The sequence below is a fragment of the Hirundo rustica genome, chromosome 13, assembly GCF_015227805.2.
Source record: "Hirundo rustica isolate bHirRus1 chromosome 13, bHirRus1.pri.v3, whole genome shotgun sequence".
Classification (NCBI taxonomy): Eukaryota; Metazoa; Chordata; class Aves; order Passeriformes; family Hirundinidae; genus Hirundo; species Hirundo rustica.
This window is the reverse complement of record NC_053462.1, coordinates 1,985,361-2,012,500: the sequence shown is the minus strand read 5'-3', so window position 1 is coordinate 2,012,500 and position 27,140 is coordinate 1,985,361. Positions and strand designations below refer to the sequence as shown.

The 27,140-nt window shown below is 55.3% G+C and overlaps 2 protein-coding genes across 4 annotated transcripts in view; one reads left to right on the top strand and one right to left on the bottom strand.

Moving 5' to 3' along the window:
- Nucleotides 1-499, bottom strand: part of LOC120758534 (actin, cytoplasmic type 5) — a 2,569-nt gene extending 2,070 nt beyond the window's left edge. Inside the window, exon 1 of the mRNA XM_040076873.2 lies at nucleotides 403-499. The gene's annotated coding sequence lies outside the window, so the exon portion shown is untranslated. The remainder of the gene's footprint in view (nucleotides 1-402) is intronic.
- Nucleotides 500-640: 141 nt separating this feature from the next.
- The window catches only part of ARID3B (AT-rich interaction domain 3B), a 30,495-nt gene continuing 3,995 nt past the window's right edge, over nucleotides 641-27,140 (top strand). The window contains exons 1-8 of one of the 3 annotated variants that reach the window (XM_040076870.1): nucleotides 641-717; nucleotides 2,721-3,309; nucleotides 9,935-10,006; nucleotides 10,966-11,038; nucleotides 20,063-20,246; nucleotides 23,661-23,914; nucleotides 24,597-24,854; nucleotides 26,207-26,302. In XM_040076870.1, the coding sequence (XP_039932804.1) occupies nucleotides 2,767-3,309; nucleotides 9,935-10,006; nucleotides 10,966-11,038; nucleotides 20,063-20,246; nucleotides 23,661-23,914; nucleotides 24,597-24,854; nucleotides 26,207-26,302 (1,480 nt within the window). In that variant the 5' untranslated portion in view covers nucleotides 641-717; nucleotides 2,721-2,766. Of the gene's footprint in view, nucleotides 922-1,509; nucleotides 1,674-2,720; nucleotides 3,310-9,934; nucleotides 10,007-10,965; nucleotides 11,039-20,062; nucleotides 20,247-23,660; nucleotides 23,915-24,596; nucleotides 24,855-26,206; nucleotides 26,303-27,140 lie in introns of those variants that run through there. The other 2 variants (XM_040076872.2, XM_040076871.2) reach the window with 2 other exon arrangements.

The window sequence follows — 27,140 nt, the reverse complement described above, 5'->3', positions numbered from 1 at the left end:
GGGTACCCCTAACCCTCCCCTAACTGGCCAAATATTCATCGGGGGACCCAAAGAGACATGGAGGGGGCCCTAAGCCGCGTCTGAGGGCCTAAACAGACATGAAGGGACCCTAACCCCTCCCCCAAGAAACAGAACCCTAAATTCCATCCCCGCCGCCCGCGAAACCGCAAACATACCCAGAAAGCCCCCCGAAAGGCCCCTAACTCCACACTAGAGGGCCAAAGGGAAACAAGGAAGCCCCCTAAGCCCACCCTCAGAGCTTGAACAGGCAGGATGAGACCCTCACCCCCTCTCCAAGGGACCCCTAAGCCACGCCTCAATGCCGAAACAGACACAGAGGGACCCCTAAACGCCGCCCTCGCTGTCCTGCTCGGCGCCGGGGATGCCCAGGGCCCCACTCACCCTCACGCGCTTCCTCAGCCCCCGACGCCGCCTCCTCTGCGACTGGCAGGCCCGCGCCCCGCGCGCGCTTTTTATACCAACCGGAACCGGAAGCCGTCCCGGCGGAGCGCTCTCTGATTGGCTGGTACTTCCCTCCCCTCCGCCGTTCCCGGAAGCGGCGCGGGCGCTTCCGGGGCTTCCGGCCGGGCGAGGAAGGGGCGGGAGGGGGGAAGGAGGGGAAGGAGGAAGGGAAAGGGAAGGGAAGGAAGGGAAAGGAAGGAGAGGAAGGAGGAGCCGCGGCGGCCGCGCACGGGCCGGCGAGATCCGTAACGGGAGGTAACGGAGGAAACCGCGGCGGGGGCGGAGCGGCGCTGAGGGGGGGCGGTTCGGGCCCCTCGGTATTTCCGCCTGAGGGGAGGGACGGAGCCCGGGGGCATTCCTGCTGAGGCGGGCTCCGCGCTGAAACGGGCTTTAATCAACGAACTAATCACCGGCCCCCGCAGCCCTCGGTGCTGCTCGGTCCGGCTTTAACTCTTCCAGGTGGATCTCGCCGGGAAAAGCTCTTCGCGAGCGCTGCTTCCGAGTGAAGCCGGCTAAAAACTGGAATTGAAGGGGCTGTGGGTGGAAAGGGCTCGCGCAGGGGGTTAAAGCCCCGCCGCGGGTGGGGAAGCTCGGTCCCTGCCCTGCCTGCGCGGGGGAAGAGGCACAAAAAGCGGGGGAGAGACGGCAGAGGGCACCGGGGGGAGGCTGAAAGTGAGGGAGGGGCGCGGAAAGCGGGGCAGAGGCAGCGAAAGCGAGCAAACATCCGCGCTGAGGGCGTGGGGCGGCTCCGAGAGCCCGCGCCGCTCCCGGGGCTTGATCCCCGTGCCGCTTGTCACCTCAGCGCCGGTGCCGCGGTTCGGCGTGAGCGAATCGCCTCCTTTCTGCCCCAAAAGTCGCTGCCCGCGCCCCGCCGGCAGCGGGGTTTGCTCGGGGAGCGCTGGCTGTGCCCGGGTCCCGGTTCTCCCGGGGGTTCCTGCCCTGCCCTGCCCCGGCGTTGTGCCGCATTCCTGGGTGTTGCTGCCGCACCTGAGCCGTGTTTGCTCTGCTGCTCCCGGCTCCTTCGGCGCCCGGGCTCGGCTGTTTTGGGGCCGGGCTGCTCCCCCGAGGAAGAGTTTGCACGGGGAAAAAAAGAGCTGGGCAAAGCCAGGGAGGAGAGACAGAAGGGGAAAATGAGTTTGGCAGGCAGCACATCCAGCTAGGGATGCTCTGGGATCCTGGAAGTTGTCTTGCCCTCGGAATCCTGCAGCCTGGTAGGTGCTGAGTTGTTTTAGAGCAGAATCCTGCCTGTTCTCCAGCGCTTTTCCCCGTAAAGATCCCGTTTCTCCCAGGCGGGGCGGGGAGGTAGCAGGAGCTCGGGGCTCGTTCGCAGTTGGCTTTTCCTTTGTTTCCCCGAGCTGGCCGTGTTTTGACACCCCCGAGCCCGAGGTGGGATGTGTTTGATCGCCTTTTCCCCCCCGAGGAGGACAGTCCGTGCCAGCAGGGCCGGCGGGTGGGGGACACAAAGTCCAAGCCGCGGCCGGGGACGAACGGCGCCGTCGCTTTTCCAGGGTTTATCCCGAGCTCTGCTTCCAGCCGGGGGCTGTTCCGTTGGGCTTTGCTCAAGTGCTGGCTCAGCAAGTCAAAAATGGAGAGCTGGGAAAGCTCCCGGGCTCCTCAGGCTGGAAGGGAGGGCACGGACGGGGCTTGGGATGCGCTGGGAACTCCAGGATCTCGAGGCTTTGCTGTGCTCCCATCTCCATCTCCCTGGGGAAAAACGATGCCTAAATTTATTTATTGTCGTTATTTTATTTATTTTTAATTTTTTTTTTTTTTTTTAATGGAGAGGCAGGGATTTAGCCACGGAGTGAGAGCACAGAAGAATTTAGGGATAGCCCCGTGTGACAAATCCCTGCCTGCCACGGGTGTATGGTGGGGGTTTTTTTAATATATCAATACGGTGCAGCTCCATCCTGGCCATCTCCTTTTAAGGCAGTATTCCAGGAGCACCAAATCCCAAACCTGACCTTCCGACAGCAGTAATTTAGGAAGCGTGGAAGGCTTGTGCCTGCACAAAGGCGTTTCGGGACAGCGTCTTCGGGGCAGAGCGGAGTGGAGCGAGCTCCCGGCTCGAAAACACAATTAAACAGTCTGAAAATTGAATGGGGGCCGGAGCCCGAGGCTGTTAAACGCGGAGCTGATTGTTTCACGGTCTCCTGCACAGGAAAGAGCCCCGGCTTTGCGCTCTGTCCATCCCCTTCCTGGGGAAAAAGATGAAAGCGCTGGGCGCTCTCTCTCAGCACCGTTTGTCTCCCCGGCAGATCCTGCGCGACTCCCGCCGGGGCTGCCAGCCATGCGCACGGCGGGATGAAGCTGCAGGCGGTGGTGGAGCAGCTGCAGAAGCAGCAGCAGCAGCAGCAGCAGCAGCAGCAGCCGGCCGTGGCCATGGATCGCCGCCGCGAGCCGCAGGTGCCGTTCCCGACGCCGCCGTTCCCTGCCCAGCCCCGCGCCGGCCCGGCCGGGCGCTCCCCGGGGGTGTCACCCGCCGTCCCTGCCGCCAGAGCCAGCCCCGCCGCGGCCACACGGCCCTCGGAGCAGAGCGGCAGGAACTCTGAGGACGAGGAGGACGAGGAGGAGGAGGAGGAGGAGGATGAAGAGGAGGACGAGGAAGACGGCGCCGAGCCGGAGGACGGCGCCGAGGCGCCCGGCCGGGAAAGCTGCTCTGCCCTCGAGTATTTCCGCGCTCCCAAAGCCGCCCATCCCAACCAAAGAGTGGCCTGTGCCTCCAGCCCCTTGCCGGCCCCGCGGGGCGCCCAGCAGGGCAAGGAGGAGCAGGGCAAGGACTCTGCCAAGCATTCCGGGGCCCCGGCGGGGCGCCCCGGCTGGCGCCTGGACGAGCAGCTCAAACAGGTCAGTGCCAGCGTTCCCTGCTCCCAAAAAAACGCCTTTTCCATCTCTTCATCCTCACAGGCGCTGGGGAGCGCTTTGGGAGGCGACGCTTCCCTGGCGTGCTCTCTTCTGTAAAGGGATTCCACAAGAGCTCGGCTTTATGGATTTCCAGCTCGGGATAGAGGAGCTCCAGCTCCCTGGGAGCCTTTGTGGGGCGGGATTTTGGGAAAATCGCGGCGGTTCGCTCGTTTTTAGATGCGGACACCTCCCTGCTAACGCCTCGCCAGAGTTATTTCTTGTCAGGCCTCTGGGGTCCTGGAACTGTGAACTTGTGAGCGCTGGCGTGGGCAGGGGAGGATGTGCCCTGATCCTGGGAGTCAGAGCCGCTTCATATTCCGTGTGCGGGAAGCAGGGAGGGAAGGAAAGAAAGAAAAGGGAAAAGGAAGGAAGGAAGGAGGCAGCTTGTGGGAGGTTAATTCCACCTTCCACTCCCTGTAGCCGGGTGCCAGGGGATGGTGGAACCGTTTCCTTTGTTGTAGGTGGGAATTTCAGCGGATGGTTGGGGTCTGTCCCCGCGGAGCAGGTGGGTGTTCCCAGCCCCAGCTGCTCAGGGCACGGCCCTGGGGCTGTGAAACACCCAGGGCAGGCGCTTGCTGCTGGTTTTCCTCGGGGCTGGGCGGAGGAGAGGGAGTTGCTCAAGCTCCCGCAGGGAAATGAGGTGGGTTTGTCCGTCAGGGGCCATTGCCTCGGAATTTACTGGATGGGAGTGGTGAAAACTTCCTCTGTCAGGGCTGGGGTGGGGAAGAGGAGGCAGGGCTCGGGTCTTAAGGGATCTCTTTCTTTACAAAGCCGAACGAGCCGGGCTGAGTCCGGGGCTGGTTTTGTTCCGTGCCCAGCCCTGCAGATCTCACTGGTCAGTCCGGCCAGGCCAGCGGCCCTGAATCCAGCCAGGGCTGGGCCTGGCCCGCGTGGAAGAGGGGAAAAGGTGGAATTAAACATCGCTCCACGGTTGGCAGGATGTGCTTTGGGAGGTCACAGCTCAGTCTGGTTCAGGCCGCTTTCGTCTGGTAGCACCAAGCGGCCAAGGCTTCGGCAGGAAAAACTCCAATAAAAGCACTTCTGCTGCCGTGTGATCTGCTGGGAGAGGCAGGAATGGGGGGAACCCATGGACACCAGGTTCAGGAGTGGGTTATGAAGGAGTAGCAGGGCTGTGCTCTGGAAAACAGCGGGAAAACGTGGCAGGGAAAGGGCAGATCCCCCTGTTGTGCCGGAGTTTTGGCCCCTGGCACAGCCGCTGGAGGTGGAGTGGCTTGGATCCATGGTTGGGGTCCAGTGGAGCTGCTGATTCCCAGTTCAGAGCTGGGAAATAAAACCAGGGCAGCCTGGCATAGCAGGAAAAGGAGAGAACTGGGTGGGGAGCTGCGGGCTGGCCACTGAGCTCCTTGGAATCTCTAACATCCAGGCATATTTTAAAGGCATGAGCTCTTTCCTTTGCTCTGTCTTTAGTGGGCAGGAAATCCAGGATGAAACAGATTCTCCAGTTTGTTTCCAAAATTATTCCTGGGTTAGTCTTTTTTAGCTTCTTTTACCAGTGCTGTGCCCTGCTCGGAGAGCATTCCTGGGCTGCAGAACGCTCCTGGAAATGGGGGGAAAAAATCACTTCATTCCTTCCCTCAAGGGTCTCTTGTTCTTCTGGAAGCCCTGGGGAAAAGCCTTGGAAAATTCCCTTGGAATTGTGAGGCAGGGATTGGCCGGGACATGGAGATGGCAGAAATCTGGGAGCCGCCAGGAAAACGAAGCCACTTCTGTCCCTTCCCAGGAAATAATTGTAGGACCGAGGCTGTGGGCAAGAAGAGCTGGCTCAGCTCACGGGAATGAGCTGAATTTTGGAATGACGGGGAATTTTGTCAGCACAGGGAGTGGAGGAGCTTATCCAGGAGGAGGAATTGCTTGGGGGAGGTCGCTCTGTTTGCTCCTCCAACCCTCTGGAATGCCCTGAAACCCATCCCAGCTCCTGGAGAAGGGGAAAAGCGAGGGTTTAATTCCAGGGGTGCCGGTGTCGGGTTCGCTGGGTGCTGAGTCCTCGTCCCGTGGGTGCTCAGGTTGCTTGGGAGAGCTGAGCAGGGAAAAACAGGAGCTTGATGCTGCTTCCCACTGCCCCGCCGAGGCTGCTGCAGCGCCAGCACCGGCATTTTCACCGGGAATGCGAGAATAAATCCCAGATTTCCAGGCCCTTTTCCATGGGGGTGCCTCGTACCCCCGGGAATTTGGGGGATGATGTCTCAGAGCAGCTTCCCAGAAATCACCAGGCAGTGCTGAAAAACGCTGACCTAAACCTTCCCAGGGGTCAGGCTGTTTATTAAGATAAGTCAGCTTAAAATAATTACCGAGCCTTCGCTGCAGGCCCCGGGAAGGAGCGGCTGGGATTCCATCACCTGAAGTATTTGCCTGGAGTGCAGGGATTGCTTGGGAGAGAGCCCTTAATCCAGGATGGAGGGGAAAAAGGGCCATTTCACGCTGGGGGTTCTGCCCTGTGATTGTTTCATGGCTGGGTTTTTCGGGTGCTCTCCTGTGTCTCGGGGTATTTTCCCATTTGTGCTGCGGTGGGAGGAGATTCCTCGTTCTCAGCTGGGAGCACGCACCTGCTTCTCCCCCTGCTGCAGCCACAGGTTTGAATTCTCCCTTTGCCACTTGCTGCTTCTCCTGAAATCTCCTGAAATTGCTCCTCACCTGCAGAATTCCGTGGGTGAGTTAGGCTGTGCCGGATCCCGAGGCAGGGAGTGGAGCCCCAGGCTCCTTGCGGGCTTTATTCAGGTGCCACACTTATTTATAGGAGTAGTGGCAGCTTGTCTCCCGCAGTGCCAGCTCCCGGGAATTCAGGCTGGAGACAGGAGGTGTGAGGAGCTGGAATGTGTCGTTCCCTCGCACTTGTGTTTTTCTCGCCCCGGGGTAAATCGGCGGCTCCGGGCTGGCACTGAGAATCCCTCTTCTCACCCCAAATCAATCTTGGCACTCGGGTTTTGGCTGATCCCTCTGAGCCTTTGGGAGCGGGAGGCAGTCGGAGAGCCCGGCTTTTCCTCGAGGGTGAGGGAGCAGGTTCCTGTTTGCTCACGGGAACGCGCGAAAGGAACTCAATAAAAAAAAGGAATTAATCGGTTAAACCTCAGCCCTTTCCTTCCCTTCCCTTCCCCATCCTCCCTGCCATTCCTGACATCACTAAAATGTTTTCAAGGGCTGCCTTTGAAGCTGGGGGCTGCTGAATTGAGCTCTGTTATTAGGAAGGCAGGGAAGGGTTGATTCCCATTCCAGGGGAGCTGGTGTGGGCAGTAATTACCCCTCGGCTCTCCCTGCCTGAGAACTTGCAGCTCGGGGCAGCAGCCCTGATCTTATCAGCGTTTGTACTACAACAGTTTTCTTTCTGAGAGCATCTGTTTCACTTCCTAAGGCTTAACTCTGCCCACAAAAGGAATTTCTGTGGATTCCCTGGTAATCCTGAAATTGCTGCCCCCCGTCCCTTTTCATTGACTCAACCCACGGGGCAGGGGAGGGGTTTCCTTGGGTCCTCAGCCTCATCCCCAGGTGGGTGTTTCAGCAGATTCCTGGCCTAAAACCTCTGGAAAACCTCTGTCCGAAGTGAGGAGGTGCAGAACGAGCCTGGGTTTCGTGGCAGGAGTTTTGCTTGCTCTGGTTTGGAAGGTCTTTTTGTCCCGGAGAGAACGGGAAGTGTTTGTCATCTCCTTTCTCCATCTGCTCGGGGTTAACTCCAGCCTGGCGTTGGGAACCAAAATTGCTCTGGACATCTGAGCCTCCCTCTAATCAGATATTCCAGGTGGCTGGGGAGTAATCCCAAAACAGGCCTGGAGAGAATTGCTGCTGAAGCTTTTCAGTGGGGACGGGGCGGCCCCCGAGGTGTCGGTGGCAGGGGGAGGGCTCTGGTGGCCTGGCTTCCCCAAAGGCCTTGTGGTTGATGCCCTGTGTGGATTTCTTGGCTTCTCCTGCCTTCCCTGCAGAGGAGGAGCGTTGTTCTCCCAGCAGGAACGGCAGGGAAGCTGGATCCCGAGCTCTCTTGCTGAGCAGGAAGGATCTCATGGCGCACCTGGAGCTCTCCTGGTGGCTTCCCTGTGCTTCGCTGGGATCACTGCCGATATTTGGGGCTCTGGGGTTGCAGCCTCGGCACGGCCCAGAGGTTGTGGTGAGAATATTCCCTCAGGATCCCAGCTGAGGAAAGGGCCTGTTCCATGGATAAGTACAGCTTTCCGTGGATAAACACAGCTTTGCTCCCTGCTGCCGAGCTGCCGTTCCGTGCTCCATCCCGCTCCTGGGTGCGGAGCCCTCTCCTCGTGCCCTGGCAGTGGGGAATGCCCCTCAGCCCCTCCCAGCTGCAGCAGGAGGAGGTGCTGGGGCTGTCCCGAGCCCCTCAGCTCAGGTCACGCCAGGTGAGAGCCGTCCCTGCTGGTTTGGTGGCCAGATGGCCAAACCCTGGTGGCTTCAGCTCCCCGTAAGCTCCTTTTCCCAGGAGGTGCTCCCAGGGTGGAGCTGTGGGAAGTGGGATGGATTTATCCTGCCTGTCCTCTGCTCATTCTGCTCTAATCACCCTTCTTTATTCCCCTAGAGAACAAGCCAAATGTGTTCTGTTTAACTTTTCGAGAGTCTTTAAGCCCTTTAAAAAGTTTTATTCCTGGGAATTGTCCCAAGTTCAAACCCACTGGCGGGAGGGAATTGCCGCCTTTAACCCCTCTTCTGTCTCATCCCTGCCCTCAAATGTAGTGGAATAAGCTCCCAGCGTGACCAGAATTCCCTCTGGAAGCTAGTCCTGCCCTCTGGATTTGCATCCCAGTGCAAAGGGAGCAGCCAAAGGAACGGGTCAGAAAGCTGAACCTTCACAAATCCCTGAGCCCTGGAGTAGGGAAGGTCCAGGACGGGAAATTCCTGCTGCCTCCTTTTCCTTCCACCGTGTCTGATTCTGCTCCGTAGGTTTGGTGAGAAGCCAGTGGGGCTTTAGGAGCAGCTGGATGCTTCCATAATTAGCCAAAAACCTGTGGGTTTGATCTCTGCTGGAGAGAGGGAGGCTCCAGGAGAAAGGACATGGGGATGGATGCTCCCGTGAGCAAACCCAGCCCCGGATCCCTGCCTGGAGAGGGCTGGGAATAGATCCGCTGCCCCAAACAGCTGACGGAGCAGCAGTGGCAATAATCCCCCATTAAATATCTCTCACTCGATGGGGCTCACCGGGTAATTGACTTTCCAGCAGGAATTACTGCCTCAAACCAAATCAGCAGGCATTAGCGAGCTCATTCCAGGCCTTGGGATGGGGCACGGAGCCGTGCCCCAGCTATTCATCTTCCTAATTCAATGTGCGTCTCACAGCCGAATGACCCCAGGATTTGGGGTGCTGGAGCACCTCCAGAATTCCCAGAGGGAGCTTCTGGGGGTGCTGGGATCCTTTGTCTCCATGTATTTAGCAGGGTGGATTTGCTGCGTGGATTTGGCTCTTCCTTCCTTTTCCCAGCACGTGCTGGAGTGGGACTTTAGAGAGTTGGTGTTTTCAGGATGCTGGGATTGATTCCAGGATAATCCTGGCCTTCCATGCAGCTGGAGCTGCTGGTTTGAGTGCTGGAGCACCTCCAGAATTCCCAGGGGGAGCTTCTGGGGTGCTGGGACCTTTTCTCTCTGTGTGTTTGGCAGGGTGGATTTGGCTCTTCTTTTTTCCAGTATACACTGGAGCATGACTTTATGGAGTTGGTGTTTTGAGGATGCTTGGATTGATTTCGGGATCATCCTGGCTTTCCATCCAGCTGGAGCTCCTGGTTTATTTTGAGTGCTGGAGCACCTCCAGAATTGCCAGGGGGTGCTGGGTCCTTTTCTCTCCGTGTGTTTGTCAGGGTGGATTGGGTTCTTCCTTCCTTTTCCCAGCACACACTGGAGTGGGACTTTATGGAATGAGTTGGTGCTTCCAGGATGCTTGGAATGATTCCAGGATCATCCTGGCCTTCCTTCCAGCTGGAGCTGCTGGTTTCCAGCCCTTGGAGACCATTGCAGGATGGTGATTTCCCAAGTGGAATAGGGCCTAACCAGATGAAATCCTTTTAACGAGCTTTAATCCAGCAAAGCCGAGCTTTCCATTTCTCCGGGGAAAATCCACATCCTCCTGGGAGTCAGGGTACCTAGGCTGGCAAGCAGCTTTCCAGAGGGATTATTCCCCTCCTTCTGCTCCTGGTTTTCCTGGGAGGGTGGCAGGGCTCTCCCAGGTGTGTCACCTGCAGGATAGGAAGGAAAGGTGACACCCTTCCCCAGGGGCACTGGGATCTTTTTTGATGGACACAGGGAGACAAAGCAGCACCTCTGTAGGTGCCGGATCCCATTCCAGCAGAGCCACAGAGAAGCTGGCATCCGGCTCTTCAGGAGGGGAAGGAATGTGGCTGGGGGCTGAAATTCCCCTTCCCATTTTGCGTGAGAGATCCCAGGAAATGGTGAAAAAAGCACAAATTCCACCCCCCCCACCCGCCCCACCCACACCTTTCTTGTCACCTCGGGCTAAGCCAGCAGCTGCTTTTCCAGGTGATTGTGCCTGAAAATCCTCGTGTTCCGAGCTTCTGGAGCCTTTCCTTGGGAACCCTTCCCTCCTTTGCTGTTTTTCCCTCCCCAGAACGGCAGCGTGACCTGGAGCGACGAAGGCGACGGATGCCGGGGAAGGGAAATCTCCCGAGACTTTGCCAAGGTCTGTCCGGGCACGGGCGCTTTGGGAAGGGGGAATTTGGGGAATTCTCCCCCGATCCATGGCAGAGCCCTCCCTGGAGGGAATTTCTGGGAAAACGGCTTTGTCCTGCAGTTTGGGGCTGGTTTGTTGCCTCGCACTGGGGATGTGGTTTGAGCTGAGAATCAGCAACCAGACTTTAAAATCTTTAGCCCAGTTTTTCCCCAAGTGGGAGAAGAAGGTTTTCCCTCTGGAATCCCGTGCTGGTGGATTCGAATGTGGTTTGTTTGCTGCTCCTCACAGCAGCTGGAGGGGTTCAGTTTAAACTAAGGCAGCTCTGCTCTTCCCAGAGCTCCCCAGGAGTTCAGCCCCAAAGCCCCTCACTGCCTGGGGAGCTTCCTTTGCATGGTTTGGGCGTTTCAAGCCTCCAAGTGGAAATCATTCCTGCAGCAGGTCGATCCTGGGCTGGTTTCTGGCGTTTCCGGAGGCTTTTGGTTTATTTGGAGGCACTGCCAGGCACACAGGGGAGCTCTGTCCTTTCACCTCCCCCTTCCGGGGCTTTGGCACCTGGGTGACAATCCCTGGAAGAAGGGAGTTGGGACAGCAGCAGAAGTTTGACCCCAGAGGTGCCACTGATCCGTCCCCAAGCACTGTCACCTCCTTCTGCTGGTGTCCCTGTCCTTCCTTCCCATGCCTCCGCTTCCAGCTGGCTTCCAGCGCTGCTCTGCCCCATTAACTGACGTCAGGGTCGGATTTGACCACCTTGGAGCTCTTTTCCAACTCTGGGAATCCTGTTCCCTTTAGGGTGCCAGTTCCTGAGGGGTCCTCAGACTGTCACAGCCGTGGCCACCGAGTCCCTCAGGAGCCTCTCCCCATGTCCCCTCTCTGCCTGTGCTTTCCTGTCACCCTGGAAGAAGCCGCTATTCCTTTATTTTCTGCCTGCCTGTGGATTGTGCCCTCATTTTGGTTTGTTCCCCTCCCAGCTGTACGAACTGGACAGCGATCCCGAGCGGAAGGAGTTCCTGGATGACCTCTTCATCTTCATGCAGAAGAGGGGTGAGTGACATTTCCTTGAACTCCACGAGTGAAACAGGGCAGGAAAGGGAAAATCTTCCCTCCTGAGGCTGAAAGAACAAATCCAGGCCTGGAACTCGCATTTCCCTTGGGAGGTGAGGAGAACAGGGAAGATCTACCCTGTCACTTAAATTTCTTCACCTTCCGATTCGGTGCTGGTGTTGTCCGTGCCCTGAAGATCCCAGGAGCCTTTTCCTGGGGATTCCCAGCGTGTCAGTTATCCAAATCCAGTTCTCAGTGCAGGCTGTTGGTGATTTAAATGCATTGGAATGTGGCGTTGGATGAAACGAGCACCTCGGAACGTTTGGGGTGCCCCCTTGTCCTTCCAAGGGTGCCAGTTTGGGGTTCTTCCCCTTCAGATCCATCCAAAACAGCCATTTTCCCCTGTGGATTTTCCCTCTCCAGCAGTTCCAAGTTGTTAAACTCGGGGTTTTTGCTGGAATTTTTGGCTTTGGAGCGCGGAGGCGGGGGCAGGACGGATTCATCGCCTTGCAAACCTTGACCCGAGCCCAGCTGCGGGGACTGGCAGTGCCACGAGCTGCAGGCTGAGCCTGGCAGCCAGGGACACCCCCAGGTGCCTGCCGAGAAAATCCGCTCCCTGCTCCGGTGCCTCCTTCCTCTTCCCTGTTAATTATTGATAATTAACGCTGCCGGGGCCGGGGCTGAGCCGGTCACCAGCTGGAGGAGTGCAGCTTTTCATCAGCTGGGCGCTTGTTTTCCCTTGTTTTCCTGCCTGGTGGTGCATCCGTGGGGGAGAGGAGCTCAGAGAGGCCGGGAATGTTTGGATTTGTGGAATTCAGCAGGCCCGGTTTCTTCAGGTTGGTGGGAAAACTGGGAAAGCTGAGCAAACTGGGCAGTGTGTGTTGAGCTGTGGGAGGTGACTTCTCCTCCCTCCTTACCCCGAGCCGCTGTGCCAACCTGCAAAGGGAATGCTTTCACCTGGCAAGGGTTATTTCTGCAGCTGTGCGCCCGTTTTTCCTGTTCCTGCTCTTCCCAGGGTTTTGGGTGGCAGGGAGTGGGTGGAAATCCCATTGTGGGGGTTTTTGGGAGCTGCTCAGCCTATCCTGGGATATCCATAAGGATTCAGGCTTTGCTTCTCACCGTGTGCTGACAAACATCCCAGGCTGCAGAGCTGCTGTGTTCCCAAAAACCCCCAAATCCGGCTGCTCTCCCGAGAGCAGAGTGTTTCTAACATCCCAATCCCAGGCTGCAGAACTGCCTTGATCCCAAAGAACCCCAAATCCAGCTCCTCTCCCGAGAGCACAGTGTTTCTAACATCCCAATCCCAGGCTGCAGAGTTTCTGTGTTCCCAAAAACCCCCAAATCCAGCTCCTCTTGTTCCCAAAAACCCCGCCTTGTTCCCAAAAAACCCCAAATCCAGCTCCTCTCCTGAGGGCAAAGTGTTTCTAACATCCCAATCCCAGGCTGCAGAGCTGCCTTGATCCCAAAGAACCCCAAATGCAGCTGCTCTCCCGAGAGCACAGTGTTTTCTAACATCCCAATCCCAGGCTGCAAAGCTGCCCTGTTCCCAAAAAACCCCAAATCCGGCTCCTTTCCTGAAAGCACAGTGTTTCTGACATCCCAATCCCGGTCTGAAGAGCTGCCTTGTTCCCAAAAAACCCCAAATCCAGCTGCTCTCCCAAGAGCCCAGTGTCTCTTGGCTGGGACGTGTGAAGAGCTGCTCAATTTGCACCTCGTGTCCGAGGGGCTGGGAAGCAGCTCTGCCAATAAAACAGCCCCGCTGTAAAAACCGGGATTTGCCGCCGTCCAGGAGGAGCTGAGGGATCAGAATCCGCGCCGAGCCCCGGCCCGGTGGGAAAGATAAACGGGAGATTTCCCCGGAGCCCGCAGGGATGAAAGGCTGGGAATGCCCCTGGGAATGGGCAGCCGTGAAGCGGCTCTGAGGCGGATCAAATGTCCCCAGCAGCCGCAGCTGCGAGCGATAAAACGGCCCTGGAGCAGCAGGAGCCGTGGAAGGGGACGGGAGAGGGAGGCTGGGACGGGCCTTGGGGGGGTTTGTTCCGGGGATGTGCTGGGGGAGAGCAGGACACGTGTCCCTGCTGCCCCTTCCCCTCCTCCCTGGCACTCGGAGCCTCCAGGCTTGGCGTCAGCCCGGGTTATCCCATCCCGGGAAGTGCCCGAGGCCAAGCTGGAACAGCTTGGGATGCTGGGAGGTGTCCCTGTCCGTGGAACTGGATGGTCCTTCAAGGTCTCTTCCAGCCCATTCCATGGTCCTGCAGGGTCCTTTCCAGCCCAACCCGTTCCATGGGCTTTCAGGGTCCTTTCCAGCCCAACCCATTCCATGCTCCTTCAGGGTCCTTTCCAGCCCATTCCATGGGCTTTCAGGGTCCTTTCCAGCCCAACCCATGGTCCTGCAGGGTCCTTTCCAGCCCATTCCATGCTCCTTCAGGGTCCTTTCCAGCCCATTCCATGGTCCTGCAGGGTCCTTTCCAGCCCATTCCATGGTCCTGCAGGGTCGTCTCCAACCCATTCCATGATCCTGCAGCTCCTTTCCAGCCCAGTCCATTCCACTGGTCCTTTAGGGTCCTTTCCAGCCCATTCCATGGTCCTGCAGCTCCTTTCCAGCCCAAACCATTCCATGGTGTGTTTTGAAGTTCCTGCTGCATAAGGATCTGCTTAGTGGGCAGTTTTGGGGTTGAGGAGATGGAATGAGGATTCCCTGGATTTGTTCCCCCTGTCTGGCCGGAGCTTTCCAGGTTTTCTCCTTGGATCCTCTGGAGGTGTTTCTGCCTCTGGATTAAGCAATGTTCTCCAAATGGGACGTCAGTGGGCAGAAATTCCATGCTCTGCTCTGGTGCCTGTGCTGCCCTGAACAGCTCTGCAGTGGCACATTCCCCCTTTGGATGGTCCCAAAGAGCCAGGAACAGCGTCTTCCCTGTCAGACCCTTGGGATTGTGTCCCCCTGGGCACCTGTTCAGACCCAGAGCAGGGAAAGATGGTTTTGCTTTAGGGTTTTCCCATAAAATATTTGAAAGAACCATTTTTCCCCCTAATTTGTCGAGGGAGCCACCATCCTGGTTTACATTCCTGCTTTCTTGAGGGGCTGGAGCCTTTCAGGACAGGGAATTCTCCATTCCTCGTGGGAGCAGGCACAAAGCCCAGCCCGTGGGATCTCCAGACAGTGTGAATCCAGCTCCTCTGGGGATGCAGCATCCCAAAATCTCCTCCAGGGAATGCCTTCGCATCCACCTGAAGCGCCAGGTGCCAGAAGCCTCCAGCAGATCCATCAGCTGGTATTTTGGGGTAGTTTAGCTGAAAATTCCAATTATTCCGAGGAAGTCATCAGCAGCTCCTTCCCATGCAGCCCAAACTTTCTCCCCCTTTATTTTATAAAACAAAACTTTCCTTGCAGGCAGACAGGAGAATATTTTTCTCTAATTTGGAAAAAGCCTGGAACCTTCCCTTTGGAAAGATCTAAAAAAAAAAAATCTTTTCTGGGAAAGTAAACATTAGAGTTCAAATAATTAAGTATCCCTTTAAGCAGCTGGAAACGGAGGTTTAGGGGAATATTGTTTTGGCTCCAAAGAAAAATCACGTTGGAAGTGATTAATGGGAAAACAGAGCGAGGAGTTTGCCTGGTCCTGGATTAGAGGGGCTTTGTTTTGGGTTTAGTCAGGGTGAAGGGTGTTTGGGATCCCCATTCCAGGGCAGGATCGGGGATTGCAGCTCTCCATGGGATCCCTGTTCCAGGGATTGCAGCTCTCCATGGGATCCCTGTTCCAGGGCAGGATCAGGGATTACAGCTCTCCATGGGATCCTGGTTCCAAGGACTGCAGCTCTCCATGGGATCCCTGTTCCAGGGACTGCAGCTCTCCATGGGATTCCTGTTCCAGGGCAGGATCAGGGATTACAGCTCTCCATGGGATCCCTGTTCCAGGGATTGCAGCTCTCCATGGGATCCCTGTTCCAGGGATTGCAGCTCTCCATGGGATCCTGGTTCCAGGGATTGCAGCTCTCCATGGGATCCTGGTTCCAGGGCAGGATCAGGGATTACAGCTCTCCATGGGATCCTGGTTCCAAGGACTGCAGCTCTCCATGGGATCCCTGTTCCAGGGATTGCAGCTCTCCATGGGATCTCTAGGATGAGGGATTGTGGCTCTCCATGGGATCCCTGTTCGAGGGCAGGATCAGGGATTGCAGCTCTCCATGGGATCCCTTTTCTGGGGATTTCAGCTCTTCGTGGGATCCCTGTCCCAGGGCAGGATCAGGGATTACAGCTCTCCATGGGATCCCTGTTCCAGGGATTGCAGCTCTCCATGGGATTCCTGTTCCAGGGGTTGCAGCTCTCCATGGGATTCCTGTTCCAGGGGTTGCAGCTCTCCATGGGATCCCTGTTCCAGGGATTGCAGCTCTCCATGGGATCCCTGTTCCAGGGATTGCAGCTCTCCATGGGATCCCTGTTCCAGGGATTGCAGCTCTCCATGGGATCCTGGTTCCAGGGATTGCAGCTCTCCATGGGATCCCTGTTCCAGGGATTGCAGCTCTCCATGGGATCCCTGTTCCAGGGATTGCAGCTCTCCATGGGTTCCCTGTTCCAGGGATTGCAGCTCTCCATGGGTTCCCTGTTCCAGGGATTGCAGCTCTCCATGGGTTCCCTGTTCCAGGGATTGCAGCTCTCCATGGGTTCCCTGTTCCAGGGATTGCAGCTCTCCATGGGATCCCTGTTCCAGGGATTGCAGCTCTCCATGGGATCCCTGTTCCAGGGATTGCAGTTCTCCATGGGATCCCTGTTCCAGGGATTGCAGTTCTCCATGGGATCCCTGTTCCAGGGATTGCAGCTCTCCATGGGATCCCTGTTCCAGGGATTGCAGCTCTCCATGGGATCCCTGTTCCAGGGATTGCAGTTCTCCATGGGATCCCTGTTCCAGGGATTACAGTTCTCCATGGGATCCCTGTTCCAGGGCAGAATCAGGGATTGCAGCTCTCCATGGGATCCCTGTTCCAGGGCAGGATCAGGGATTGTAGCTCTCCATGGGATCCCTGTTCCAGGGATTGCAGCTCTCTATGGGATTTAGGGCAGGATCAGGGATTACAGCTCTCTGTTCCTTTTTATCCCACCTCAGGAGAGCCAAACCCCATGAACCGCAGGCTGAACCCCCAAACCAGCCAGGATTTGTCCTTGGAGAGGGATCTGGGCAAACCAGGAGCTGAGACAGCGCCGGGGTCGAGTTGATTTGGTGCTGTAAAATGAATTTTCCCTCTGTTCAGCCAGGAATTCACACACCCCACGGAATTACCGTGCCTCCCTTCAAGGAAACATGAATTTCTGTTCTTGTTGAGATCTGGCTCAATATTATTTCAAATCACTGTGGACTTTCCCAGTTTCCTGTGGAAAACCTGTTCCTTCTGGCTGCCTGATACAGCATCTCCTCTGAACACGTTTGGAGTGGGAAGAGCGGCTTTTTATTTACCTGCTGCAGGTTGTGGCTTAAAAAACGTCTTTTCCGTGCCTGTCTTGCACTCCAGAGCAGGATTTCAACGTCGCTCTGCTGAGCAAACACTCGGGGTTCTCACCTCCTTTGTTCCTCGCTGTAAAATGGACACTTGTGCGGGGAAATTGGATAGGGAAGGTGGGAGGTGATTGGGAGAGCAGAGCTGCGGGCTGGGTGTGATTAAGTGCTCTTTGTGCAGGACGAGCCGTGGCTCAGGCTGCTGGAAATCCCTGTGTGGCAGGGAGTCTCCAGCGCGGAGGCCAAGCAAACCCCTCCAATTCCCTCAAATCTGGCTCAGAGGTTGAGGTCTGACTCCCAGGTTTGGCCAGGGGAGGGTGGAGAGGGGGAGAACAAAGCCCTGGGATGGTGTTGGACAGGAGGGAGAGAGGGGACGGTCCAAAGTTAATCCAAACCAGCCAAACCCCCTTCTCCAGGAGCTGCTTCCTGGGTGTAAACCCAACCATTCCAGGCTTTCCTGGGCCTCACGCCTCCCTCAGCCCCTTCAGGAGGCTGCAAATCCGTCAGATTTTCCGGGCGTGGGGCAGAGGGGACGCTGAGGTCTCTCTGGGTAGGACCCCGAGGCTCCCGATCCGTCTGCCTGGAACAGGGGGGGCTTTGGGAGGGGAGACATTCCCTCAAAGGCCAGAGATGTTTATGGCTCCAGCCAGCCTTCCTCCAGGGAAACCCTTCGTTCCAGAAACCCGGATCGTGCCTGCCTTTCTCCTCAGAGAACCCGGAGCCCGAGGGCCGTGGGGTGACTCTGCTTCCCTCTTTTTATCATCTCTGCGCCCTCCCTTCTCCAGTCTGGGAGCAGACTCCTCGTTGGGCTGGGATGAGCCGAGTTACGGAGCTGGGTTGTGCTGAAAGGCAGGAAAGGTTGTTTTCCAGGGAAGCTGGGAGAGGAGGATCCTCCCCTGCCTCTGGAGCCGGGCAGGGCTCGGGGCGGGAGGCTTGGAAGTACAGTAAAACGAGTTTGCCATCAAAAGGCAACAAGTCTTGTGCCGTGCCCCCGGCTGCTGACCTTTCCCTCTGGAATTCTGCCCCCTGACCCCGGGATCATTAATCCTGGCGCTGCCAGATGACAGTAATCCATCATGGCCCCTGACAGCCCTGCCCGGGACAGGATCCGCCGCGCTCTCGGCTTTCAGCCTTTCCTGTCGCAGCGCTGGGGGTTTCCAATAAAACCCTTCCTTTATCGCCTTCCCCGGGCAGGGCTGGGGGAGGAGAGGGCTCCACATCCCTCTGGAAAACACCGGGGATTCACCGGGGCCGGACCGCAGCTCGCTCTCTGCTGGATGTTGGGGCAGCGCTGAAGGAACGCATGGAAAATGGAATTATTCCAGCTCCCGGGAGCAGTTCTGGCCCTGCTGTAAAGTTTCTCGGCTGTACAGAGAAATTTTACACAGAGAGGCGGGGGGGCGAAAAGCAAACTCGAGTGGATAAATTTATCTCAGCGGATAAATTTACGTTCTCTGTGTAAACACGCGTAGCTGAGTTTATAAACGCGTGTTTCTATGTAAATCCCTGTTTAGCCGAGTTGATGAATGTGCGTTTCTGTCTAAACCTCGGTTTAGCTGGGTTTATAAATGAAATTTTGGGGCACTTTGGTCCTGTTTAAAAGCAAAGCCAAGGGAGAGAGGGTGTCCGGAGGGTGCTGAGGTGATGCAGGGAGGTCAGACCCCATCGCTGCTCCTGCTCCAGCTGGGAGCAGCTCCCTGGAAATGCTTCAGCCTTTATTCCCCACTGATGCAGGTGACGTTTGTGCCCCTCACACGAGTACCTGAGTTAAGAATTTGTGTATTTTCCCAGCTGGGGAAACCTGGAGAAGGGTGGACGTGTGTCTGGGGGAAAGGCAGGGTGTTGAAAAGCAGGAGTTTGTTAATAGTTCCTGTGTGAGCAGCTGGGTTGCTGAGGGCTTTATCCATGGCTCTTCCCTTTCACTCTCCATCTGGATGAGAGCTGGATGAAAGTCCCTGCTGGACAAGTTAATGCTATTCCTCAAATTGGATTGGGGAAACTCGGGTGGCTTCATCCTGCCCCAGCCGAGCAAAGGCTTTGCTGCTCTCACTAATTAATGAGGGAAGGGGAATTTGGGGGTGTCCTGGGTGTTCCTCGGGGCTTGGGAAGAAAACATTTCCCTGTTTTCCCCATGGGTGTGACTCAGGTGATGAGTGACAGCTCGAGGTAACTTGATCATTCCCTGATTCCCAGTGCTCCGTGGATCCCTGCTCCCAACACCCCGAGACAAAATGGAGGCTTAGAAATAAAAAAACTGAGCAAATCGAGGATTTTTCTCGAGCCGCAGAGGGTTTGGAGGGTTTGGAATTCCCTCTGTGCTCCCTGAGGGATGTGTGCCCCTGAAATGCGGGAAGGGGATTGGTAGAAATTGATACAAACCCGATCAAACTGCTCCTGAACGCTTTGAATCCGTGGGGTTTTCAGCCCTTTGAAGCTGCAAAAACCAGGCTGTTTCATCCAGCATCTCGTTAACCTGCGGGAATTGGCACCACGAGCTAATAACCCATGACAAGCTTCCCAAAGAAAAGACAGGGGGGGAAAAAAAAAAAAATATCCCCCTTGGATGTCTCTGGCGAGGACATCTGCAGGGCCGGGCTCCTTTCATGGCACGGAATAAACCCGTTTATAAGGGCCATAAATGGGGCGTTGTGGGGCTGCCAGCAGTGGCACCAGCCTCCCCTGGGGCCTGGGGATTCCACAATTGTCCCTTCCCGAGCCTTCCTGCCAGGCTGGGGCTGCCCATTGTGGGGACAGGATGCTGCCCTGCGCTGGGCGGCCCTTTGATCCGCGGCAGATAAAAGCTCTGCCACTTCAGCTTTCCTAATTCCTTCTTCCTCTCCGTGCCCAAATCTCCGTAGTTTGGGTGTTAGCGCTCTCAGGAGCTGCCAAAAGGGTGCTGGCAGGTTTAAAATCGGATTTTGTTCCGTGTTAACCCGAAGTACAACAGAACGGAGCAGGACCTGGCTTCGGGATGCTCAGAGCTGCCGTGGCCTCATCAGGGAATTGTTCAGGGAAAAGGAGTGGGAGGCTGGAAGCTCTGTGGAAGGAGCAGCCTTTATTTACCTCTCCAGGTTGTTCCAAGCGTGAGGGAGGATGGAATTGTGTCTCCGTGGGGGGAGAGATGTTCTCCAGCGCTGATTCCCTTGGTTCTGCTGTTCCCAGGCACGTCCTGGGGGATGAGGGAGAGCAGCCAGGATTTTTTTATCCAAGGATTTTAACCAACCCTGAGCTCATAAAACCGATTCCTTTGTGCCTCGCATTCAATAGTCCCAACTTCCCCTCTTTCTATTCCAGGAGCTGCGGGTTTTTATTGGTCTGGTCATTCCCTTCGCCCACAGGAAAGGGTTTTCCACGGAAAGGCCGTGCCCTGTGGCCGCTCTTCCCCGCCTCATTCACTCACCCCCAGAGAGGCCTGGAGCCAGGCTGCAAATTCCCTGAATTTCCTGTCGGGAGAGGGATGGATCCCCCCAAGCTCGGGCCTCCTCCCCTCCCTGACTCCATCCTCTCCGTGCTCCCTTTTCTTCCTCCCCGCCAGGAACCCCCATCAACCGGATCCCCATCATGGCCAAGCAGATCCTGGATCTCTACATGCTCTACAAGCTGGTGACCGAGAAGGGCGGGCTGGTGGAGATCATCAACAAGAAGATCTGGAGGGAGATCACCAAAGGCCTTAACCTGCCCACCTCCATCACCAGCGCCGCCTTCACCCTGCGCACGCAGTGAGTTGGGAGCCGCCAGCTCCCTGAGGGAATTCCCAGCCCCGGGGTTTTCTCTGCCTCCTGAGGGAGGCCTGCCCCTCCTCCTGGTGGTTTAAGGCCTGTTTTAGCACTGCAAAGTGGGAATTCGGCGCCTCCTTCCCTGCCAGGATGGGTTTCCTCACTTGTGGTATGGGGTTAGGGGAGGAAAAGTGGGATAAACAGAGTAAAAAGACAGAGGGAAGTGAAATCCCTGGAAAGTTGGGCGGGGTGAAACTGTGCCTTAGCGGTGAGGGGATGAACTCCCAGCTCCTCGGGTTTTTGGGAAGTTTTTAGAGCCCCGGAGAGGGAAGCTCCTTAGCAGGCCCGCAGGCTCCGTCTCCTCCAAACCTGTGGGCCAGAACTCCTCAAAATGGGGTGAGGTTTGGTGCTGCCCTGCCCAAATGCCTTGGACAGGGGCAGTTCCTAAAAAAACTCCTTGAATTAAGCGCTGTGATCCAAGGTCTGGGTTCTTAGGGTTTTAGATTCTCCACTGTGAGGGACTCCAGGGTGATTCAGAAACGGTGTTTCAGCTGTGAGGGAATTCTGGGTGGTTTATAGAGGATATTTCAATGGTGAGGGAATTCTGGATGATCATTTGAGGATATTTCAGTTGTGAGGGAATTCTGGATGGTTTATAGATGATATCTCAATTGTGAGGGAATTGGGGATGATTTATAGAGGATATTTCAGTTGCGAGGGAATTCTGGATGATCATTTGAGGATATTTCAGTTGTGAGGGAATTCTGAATGATTCATTGAGGATATTTCAATTGTGAGGGAATTCTGGATGGTTTATAGATGATATCTCAATTGTGAGGGAATTGGGGATGATTTATAGAGGATATTTCAGTTGTGAGGGAATTCTGGATGATCATTTGAGGATATTTCAGTTATGAGGGAATTGGGGATGGTTTATAGATGATATCTCAATTGTGAGGGAATTGGGGATGATTTATAGAGGATATTTCAGTTGTGAGGGAATTCTGGATGATCATTTGAGGATATTTCAGTTGTGAGGGAATTCTGGATGGTTTATAGATGATATCTCAATTGTGAGGGAATTGGGGATGATTTATAGAGGATATTTCAGTTGTGAGGGAATTCTGAGTGATTCATTGAGGATATTTCAATTGTGAGGGAATTCTGGATGGTTTATAGATGATATCTCAATTGTGAGGGAATTGGGGATGATTTATAGAGGATATTTCAGTTGTGAGGGAATTCTGAGTGATTCATTGAGGGTATTTCAGTTGTGAGGGAATTCTGGATGGTTTATAGATGATATTTCAATAGTGAGGGAATTCTGGATGATCATTTGAGGATATTTCAGTGGTGAGGGAATTCTGGATGGTTTATAGATAATATCTCAATTATGAGGGAGTTCTGGGTGATTTATAGAGAATATTTCAGTTATGAGGGAATTCTGGGTGATTCTTTGATTCTATTTTAGTTGTGAGGGGATTCTATGTGATTTATGGACAATATTTCAGTTATGAGGGAATTCTGGGTGGTTTATGGACAATATTTCAGTTATGAGGGAATTCTGGATAGCTTATAGATAATACCTCAGTTGTGAGAGAATTCTGGATGATTCATAGACAATATTTCAGTTGTGAGGGAACTCTGGATGATTTATAGAGAGTTTTTCAGTTGTGAGGGAATTCTGGATGGTTTATAGATAACATCTCAATTGTGAGGGAATTGGGGATGGTTTATAGAGGATATTTCAGTTGTGAGGGAATTCTGGATGATCGTTTGAGAATATTTCAGTTGTGAGGGAATTCTGGACGGTTTATAGAGGATATTTCAGTTATGAGGGAATTCTGGATGGTGTATAGATAATACCTCAATTGTGAGGGAGTTCTGGGTGATTTATAGAGAATATTTCAGTTGTGAGGGAATTCTGGCTGATTCTTTGATTCTCTTTCCATTGTGAGGGGTTTCTATGTGATTTATGGACAGTATTTCAATTATGAGGGAATTCTGGATAGTTATAGATAATATCTCATTTGTGAGAGAATTCTGGATGATTCACAGACAATATTTCAGTTGTGAGGGAACTGTGGAGGATTCTCTGATAGTATTTCAGTTGTGAGAGAGTTCTCGGTGATTTATACAGAGTATTCTCAGTTGTAAGAGAATTCTGGACAATTAATAGACAATATTTCATTTGTGAGGAAATTCTGGATATTTTATGGATGGTCTTTTAATTGTGAGGGAATTCTGGATGATTTATAGAGAGTATTTCAGTGGTGAGGGAATTCTGGATGGTTTATAGATAATATCTCAATTGTGAGGGAGTTGTGGGTGATATATAGAGAATATTTCAATTATGAGGGAATTCTGGGTAATTCTTTGATTCTATTTTAGTTATGAGGGGATTCTATGTGATTTATGGACATTGTTTCAGTTGTGAGGGAATTCTGGATAGTTATAGATAATATCTCAGTTGTGAGAGAATTCTGGATGATTCACAGACAATATTTCAGTTGTGAGGGAACTGTGGAGGATTCTCTGATAGTATTTCAGTTGTGAGGGAGTTCTGGGTGATTTATAGATGATATTTCTGTTTTGAGAGTATTCTGGATGATTCTTTGAGGATACTCCAATTCTGGCAGAGTCCTGGATGATTTATAGAGGGTATTCCAGTTGTGAGGGGATCCTGGATGATTTATAGAGGATATTCCAGTTGTGAGGGGATCCTGGATGATTTATAGAGGATATTTCAGTTGTGAGGCAATTCTGGAGGATTCATTGAGGATATTTCAGTTGTGAGGGGATTCTGGAGGATTCTTTGTGGATATTTAAGTTATGAGGGGATTCTGGAGGATTCTTTGTGGATATTCCAGTTGTGAGGGCATTCTGGATGATTTACAGAGGATATTTCAGTTGTGAGGGTGTTCTGGATATTTTACAGAGGATATTCCAGTTTTGAGGGGATTCTGGATGATTCTTTTGGGATATTCCAGTTGGGAGGGGATTGTGGAGGATCCTTTGAGGATATTCCAGTTGTGAGGGAGTTCTGGATGATTTGCAGAGGATATTCCAGTTGTGAGGGGATTCTGGATGATTTGCAGAGGATATTCCGGTTGTGAGAGGATTCTGGATGATTTACAGAGGATATTCCAGTTTCGGGGGGATTCTAGACGATTCTTTTGGGATATTCCAGCTGGGAGGGGATTGTGGAGGATCCTTTGAGGATATTCCAGCCGTGAAGGCGTCCTGCCTCACCCTTTCCTTCCCTTGTGGGCGCAGCAGCCGCTCGCGGCGTGCTTTCCCACAAACGCCGAGCGAACCCATGCCGAGCTCTGCATCACCCCGAACCTCCAAATGCCCCGGGGACGCTCCTCCCCGCCCCGAGCCCCGTGCAGTGCCTCTCTCTGTGCCTCTCCCCAGGTACATGAAGTACCTCTACGCCTACGAGTGCGAGAAGAAGTCTCTGAGCTCCCCGGCCGAGCTGCAGGCCGCCATCGACGGCAACCGGCGCGAGGGCCGGCGGCCCAGCTACAGCTCCTCGCTGTTCAGCTACTCGCCCTCGCCGCCCGCGCCTCCCTCCCTGCTGTCCCCCCCCAAAATCCGCTTCCCCATCATCGGCGTGGCGCCGGGCAGCGGGACCGGCAACCCGCGGGTGTCGCCGGCCGTCAGGAAAGGTCAGACGGCGTGAGGTGGTTTTGGTTTTTTTTTTTTTTAAATTTTATTTTCTCCCTGTCACAGCCGGGGTTTTAACGCGGGGGAGACGCGGCTTTCGTGTTCGGAGTCGGTGTTTCTTAATTCTTGCCCGTGTTGCAGTCTCAGGAGTTGTGAGCGCTAGCTAGCGAGGTGGAAAATGGGTGTCTCTAACTCTTTCCGAGGTCTTCTTAAGCATAAAGGATGCAATAAGGGGATGACACCTAGATTATTTATACTTTTAGCCCAATAGCTGGCCACCCGAGGTCTGCAATGTGGATCCCTTCACCCAGTTAGAAAAAAACACCCAAAACCATGGAGAAGAGGCTGAAGAAGAACTTAGCCAACACCCCAAGTCCTCCATCTTGCTCTATATACATTACTATACACTAAAACCTTAAACTCTAAGTTTTTCACCCTGTGGGATCACACACTCCCATTCAGACTGCACACCCACGGCCCCAGTGCCATCACTCCATTTCAGAAGCCCGTTCCACGGCCTCAGGTCAGATGCGGTGCTTGCCTGAGGGTCAGTGCCTTTTAGCACAGAGAGCCTGAGATCCTCAGCCCCCGGCGTTCCGCGGGGACGGCACCTCCGTGGCGGTGCGGGAGCGCGGGAGCGGGGTGTCGGGGTGTCCCGTGGCTGAGCCAGCCCTCCCTGCCCAGGCGACGGCGTGCCCCTGACCGTGTCCATGCCCAGCCGCATCGCCGTGCCCGTGACGCTGGGCGGCCAGCAGGCCGCCGTGGCGGCCAGGACGGCCACGCTGGAGCAGCTGAGGGAGAGGCTGGAGGCGGGAGAGCCCCCGGAGAAGAAGGCGACGCGGATGACGGAGGAGGAGCAGCGGCTGGTGCAGCAGGCGCTGCAGCGCAACCTCTTCAGCATGGCCCGGCAGATCCCCATGAAGATCAAAATCAACGGGAAAGGTGAGGCACGAGCCCTCGGGAAGCGGCGGGGAGGGAAAGGCTCCCGGCCTGGATTGTCACACACACACACACACGGCTGGGTCACCAGGCGGAGGGCACGGCACGGAGGTGTCGGAGCGCGAGGTCTTGTTGGGTTTTCCTGCTGGGTTTATTATCCGGCTCGTCCAAATCCGGCCTGGATTCAGAACGACCTTTGCCACGTTCCCAAAGCTCCGAGCTGGTCGAGTTTGGCGCGGCTGGGAAGGAAGGGGAGAGCTGTCGTTGCTCCAGCAGTGCTGGTTTGAGGTGCTTGGCCACAAATACCGGTGGAAAAGGTCAAAGCGGGTTCCTCTGAAGCAGCAGCAGCAGCTGGGATTGGGATTCCCAGTTCCTGGCAGCTCTGCATCCCCCTAAATCTCACATCCAAACCAAAGGAGCCAGCGATAGGGAATACAGATTTTATCCAGGAATATTCGTTCCCTCTCAGCTCGCTTTTGCTTTCACCCTGAACTTCCTAAACCCAGACGCTGGGAACAATTGCTGTCCATAAAACAGGAACAGGCTGAGCTCTGAGGATTCAGGGGTGGGATTCCCACCTCTGTAGGGGCTGTCTTGTCTCCCGTGCCCTCCTTTTCATCCTAACAGTCAGGTGGAGCTTTGGGAGCTGCTCTGAGCGGTGGTTTTGATAACGCTCAGCATGGCTTGATAACAATATTTAGGTTCAACGTTAATAAATGTGGGGTTTTTAGGGGGGTGGCCATGCTGCCCTCAGTGGAGGAGCAACCCCAAAATCCAGGCTCACCCTCGTGGAGGTTCGGGAGCTCCTGGAAGAGTTTGATGTTCAGCTCTCCTCGAACACAGCTGCCCATCCCTGCCCAGGCTGAGGAAATGGAGGAAAATCCTGATTTCCATGGAGTGTCCCTGGCTTTTCCCTCCCTCCAGTGGCCGCTGGAGATGCTGCAGCCTGAGCACACCGAGCCACAGCAAAACCCGGCTGAGAGTTAAATCTGGGCTTGTCTCCACAGCAAAACCTGGCTGAGAGTTAAATCTGGGCTTGTCTCGTGTGCTCCCAGCCCTTCCATGGGAGGGGAACAGGAATTTGGCCCTCGGGAAAAGATTTCCAGATGCCAGTGGGCTCCTAACCAAAGCATTTCATCACCTTTGTGGCCTTGTCATGGAACGGTTTGAGTTGGGAGGGACCTCACTGCCCACATCCCAGGGTGCTCCAAGCCCCCTCCGGCCCAGCCTTGGGCACTTCCAGCCATCCAGGAATTTGTGGGCAAAGAGGGCACAAGAGGGGGCTGCGCTCACCTCTGGGGAGCGCAGGGAATGGGATCGTGTCCCGCTGACTCTGCCTCCCTTCCCGGGACAAGACAAGGGCGACTCGGCGGCGGCGGCGCTGAACCTGTCCCCCAACGGCATCGGCAGCATCAACATGTCCGTGGAGATCAATGGCACCACCTACGCTGGTGAGAGCCTGCTGGGAACGGGAGAGTCCTGTCCTGGGAACGGGAGAGTCCTGTCCTGGGAACGGGAGAGTCCTGTGCTGGGAATGGGAGAGTCCTGTCCTGGGAACGGGAGAGTCCTGCTGGGAACGGGAGAGTCCTGTGCTGGGAACGGGAGAGTCCTGTCCTGGGAACGGGAGAGTCCTGTGCTGGGAATGGGAGAGTCCTGTCCTGGGAACGGGAGAGTCCTGCTGGGAATGGGAGAGTCCTGTGCTGGGAACGGGAGAGTCCTGTGCTGGGAACGGGAGAGCACTGCTGGGAACGGGAGAGTCCTGTGCTGGGAACGGGAGAGTCCTGTGCTGGGAACGGGAGAGTCCTGTGCTGGGAACGGGAGAGTCCTGTGCTGGGAACGGGAGAGTCCTGTGCTGGGAACGGGAGAGTCCTGTGCTGGGAACGGGAGAGTCCTGCTGGGAATGGGAGAGTCCTGTCCTGGGAACGGGAGAGTCCTGTGCTGGGAATGGGAGAGTCCTGTGCTGGGAATGGGAGAGTCCTGTCCTGGGAACGGGAGAGTCCTGCTGGGAACGGGAGAGTCCTGTGCTGGGAATGGGAGAGTCCTGTCCTGGGAACGGGAGAGTCCTGCTGGGAATGGGAGAGTCCTGTGCTGGGAACGGGAGAGTCCTGTGCTGGGAACGGGAGAGCACTGCTGGGAACGGGAGAGTCCTGTCCTGGGAACGGGAGAGTCCTGTCCTGGGAATGGGAGAGTCCTGTGCTGGGAACGGGAGAGTCCTGTCCTGGGAACGGGAGAGCACTGCTGGGAACGGGAGAGCACTGCTGGGAACGGGAGAGCACTGCTGGGAACGGG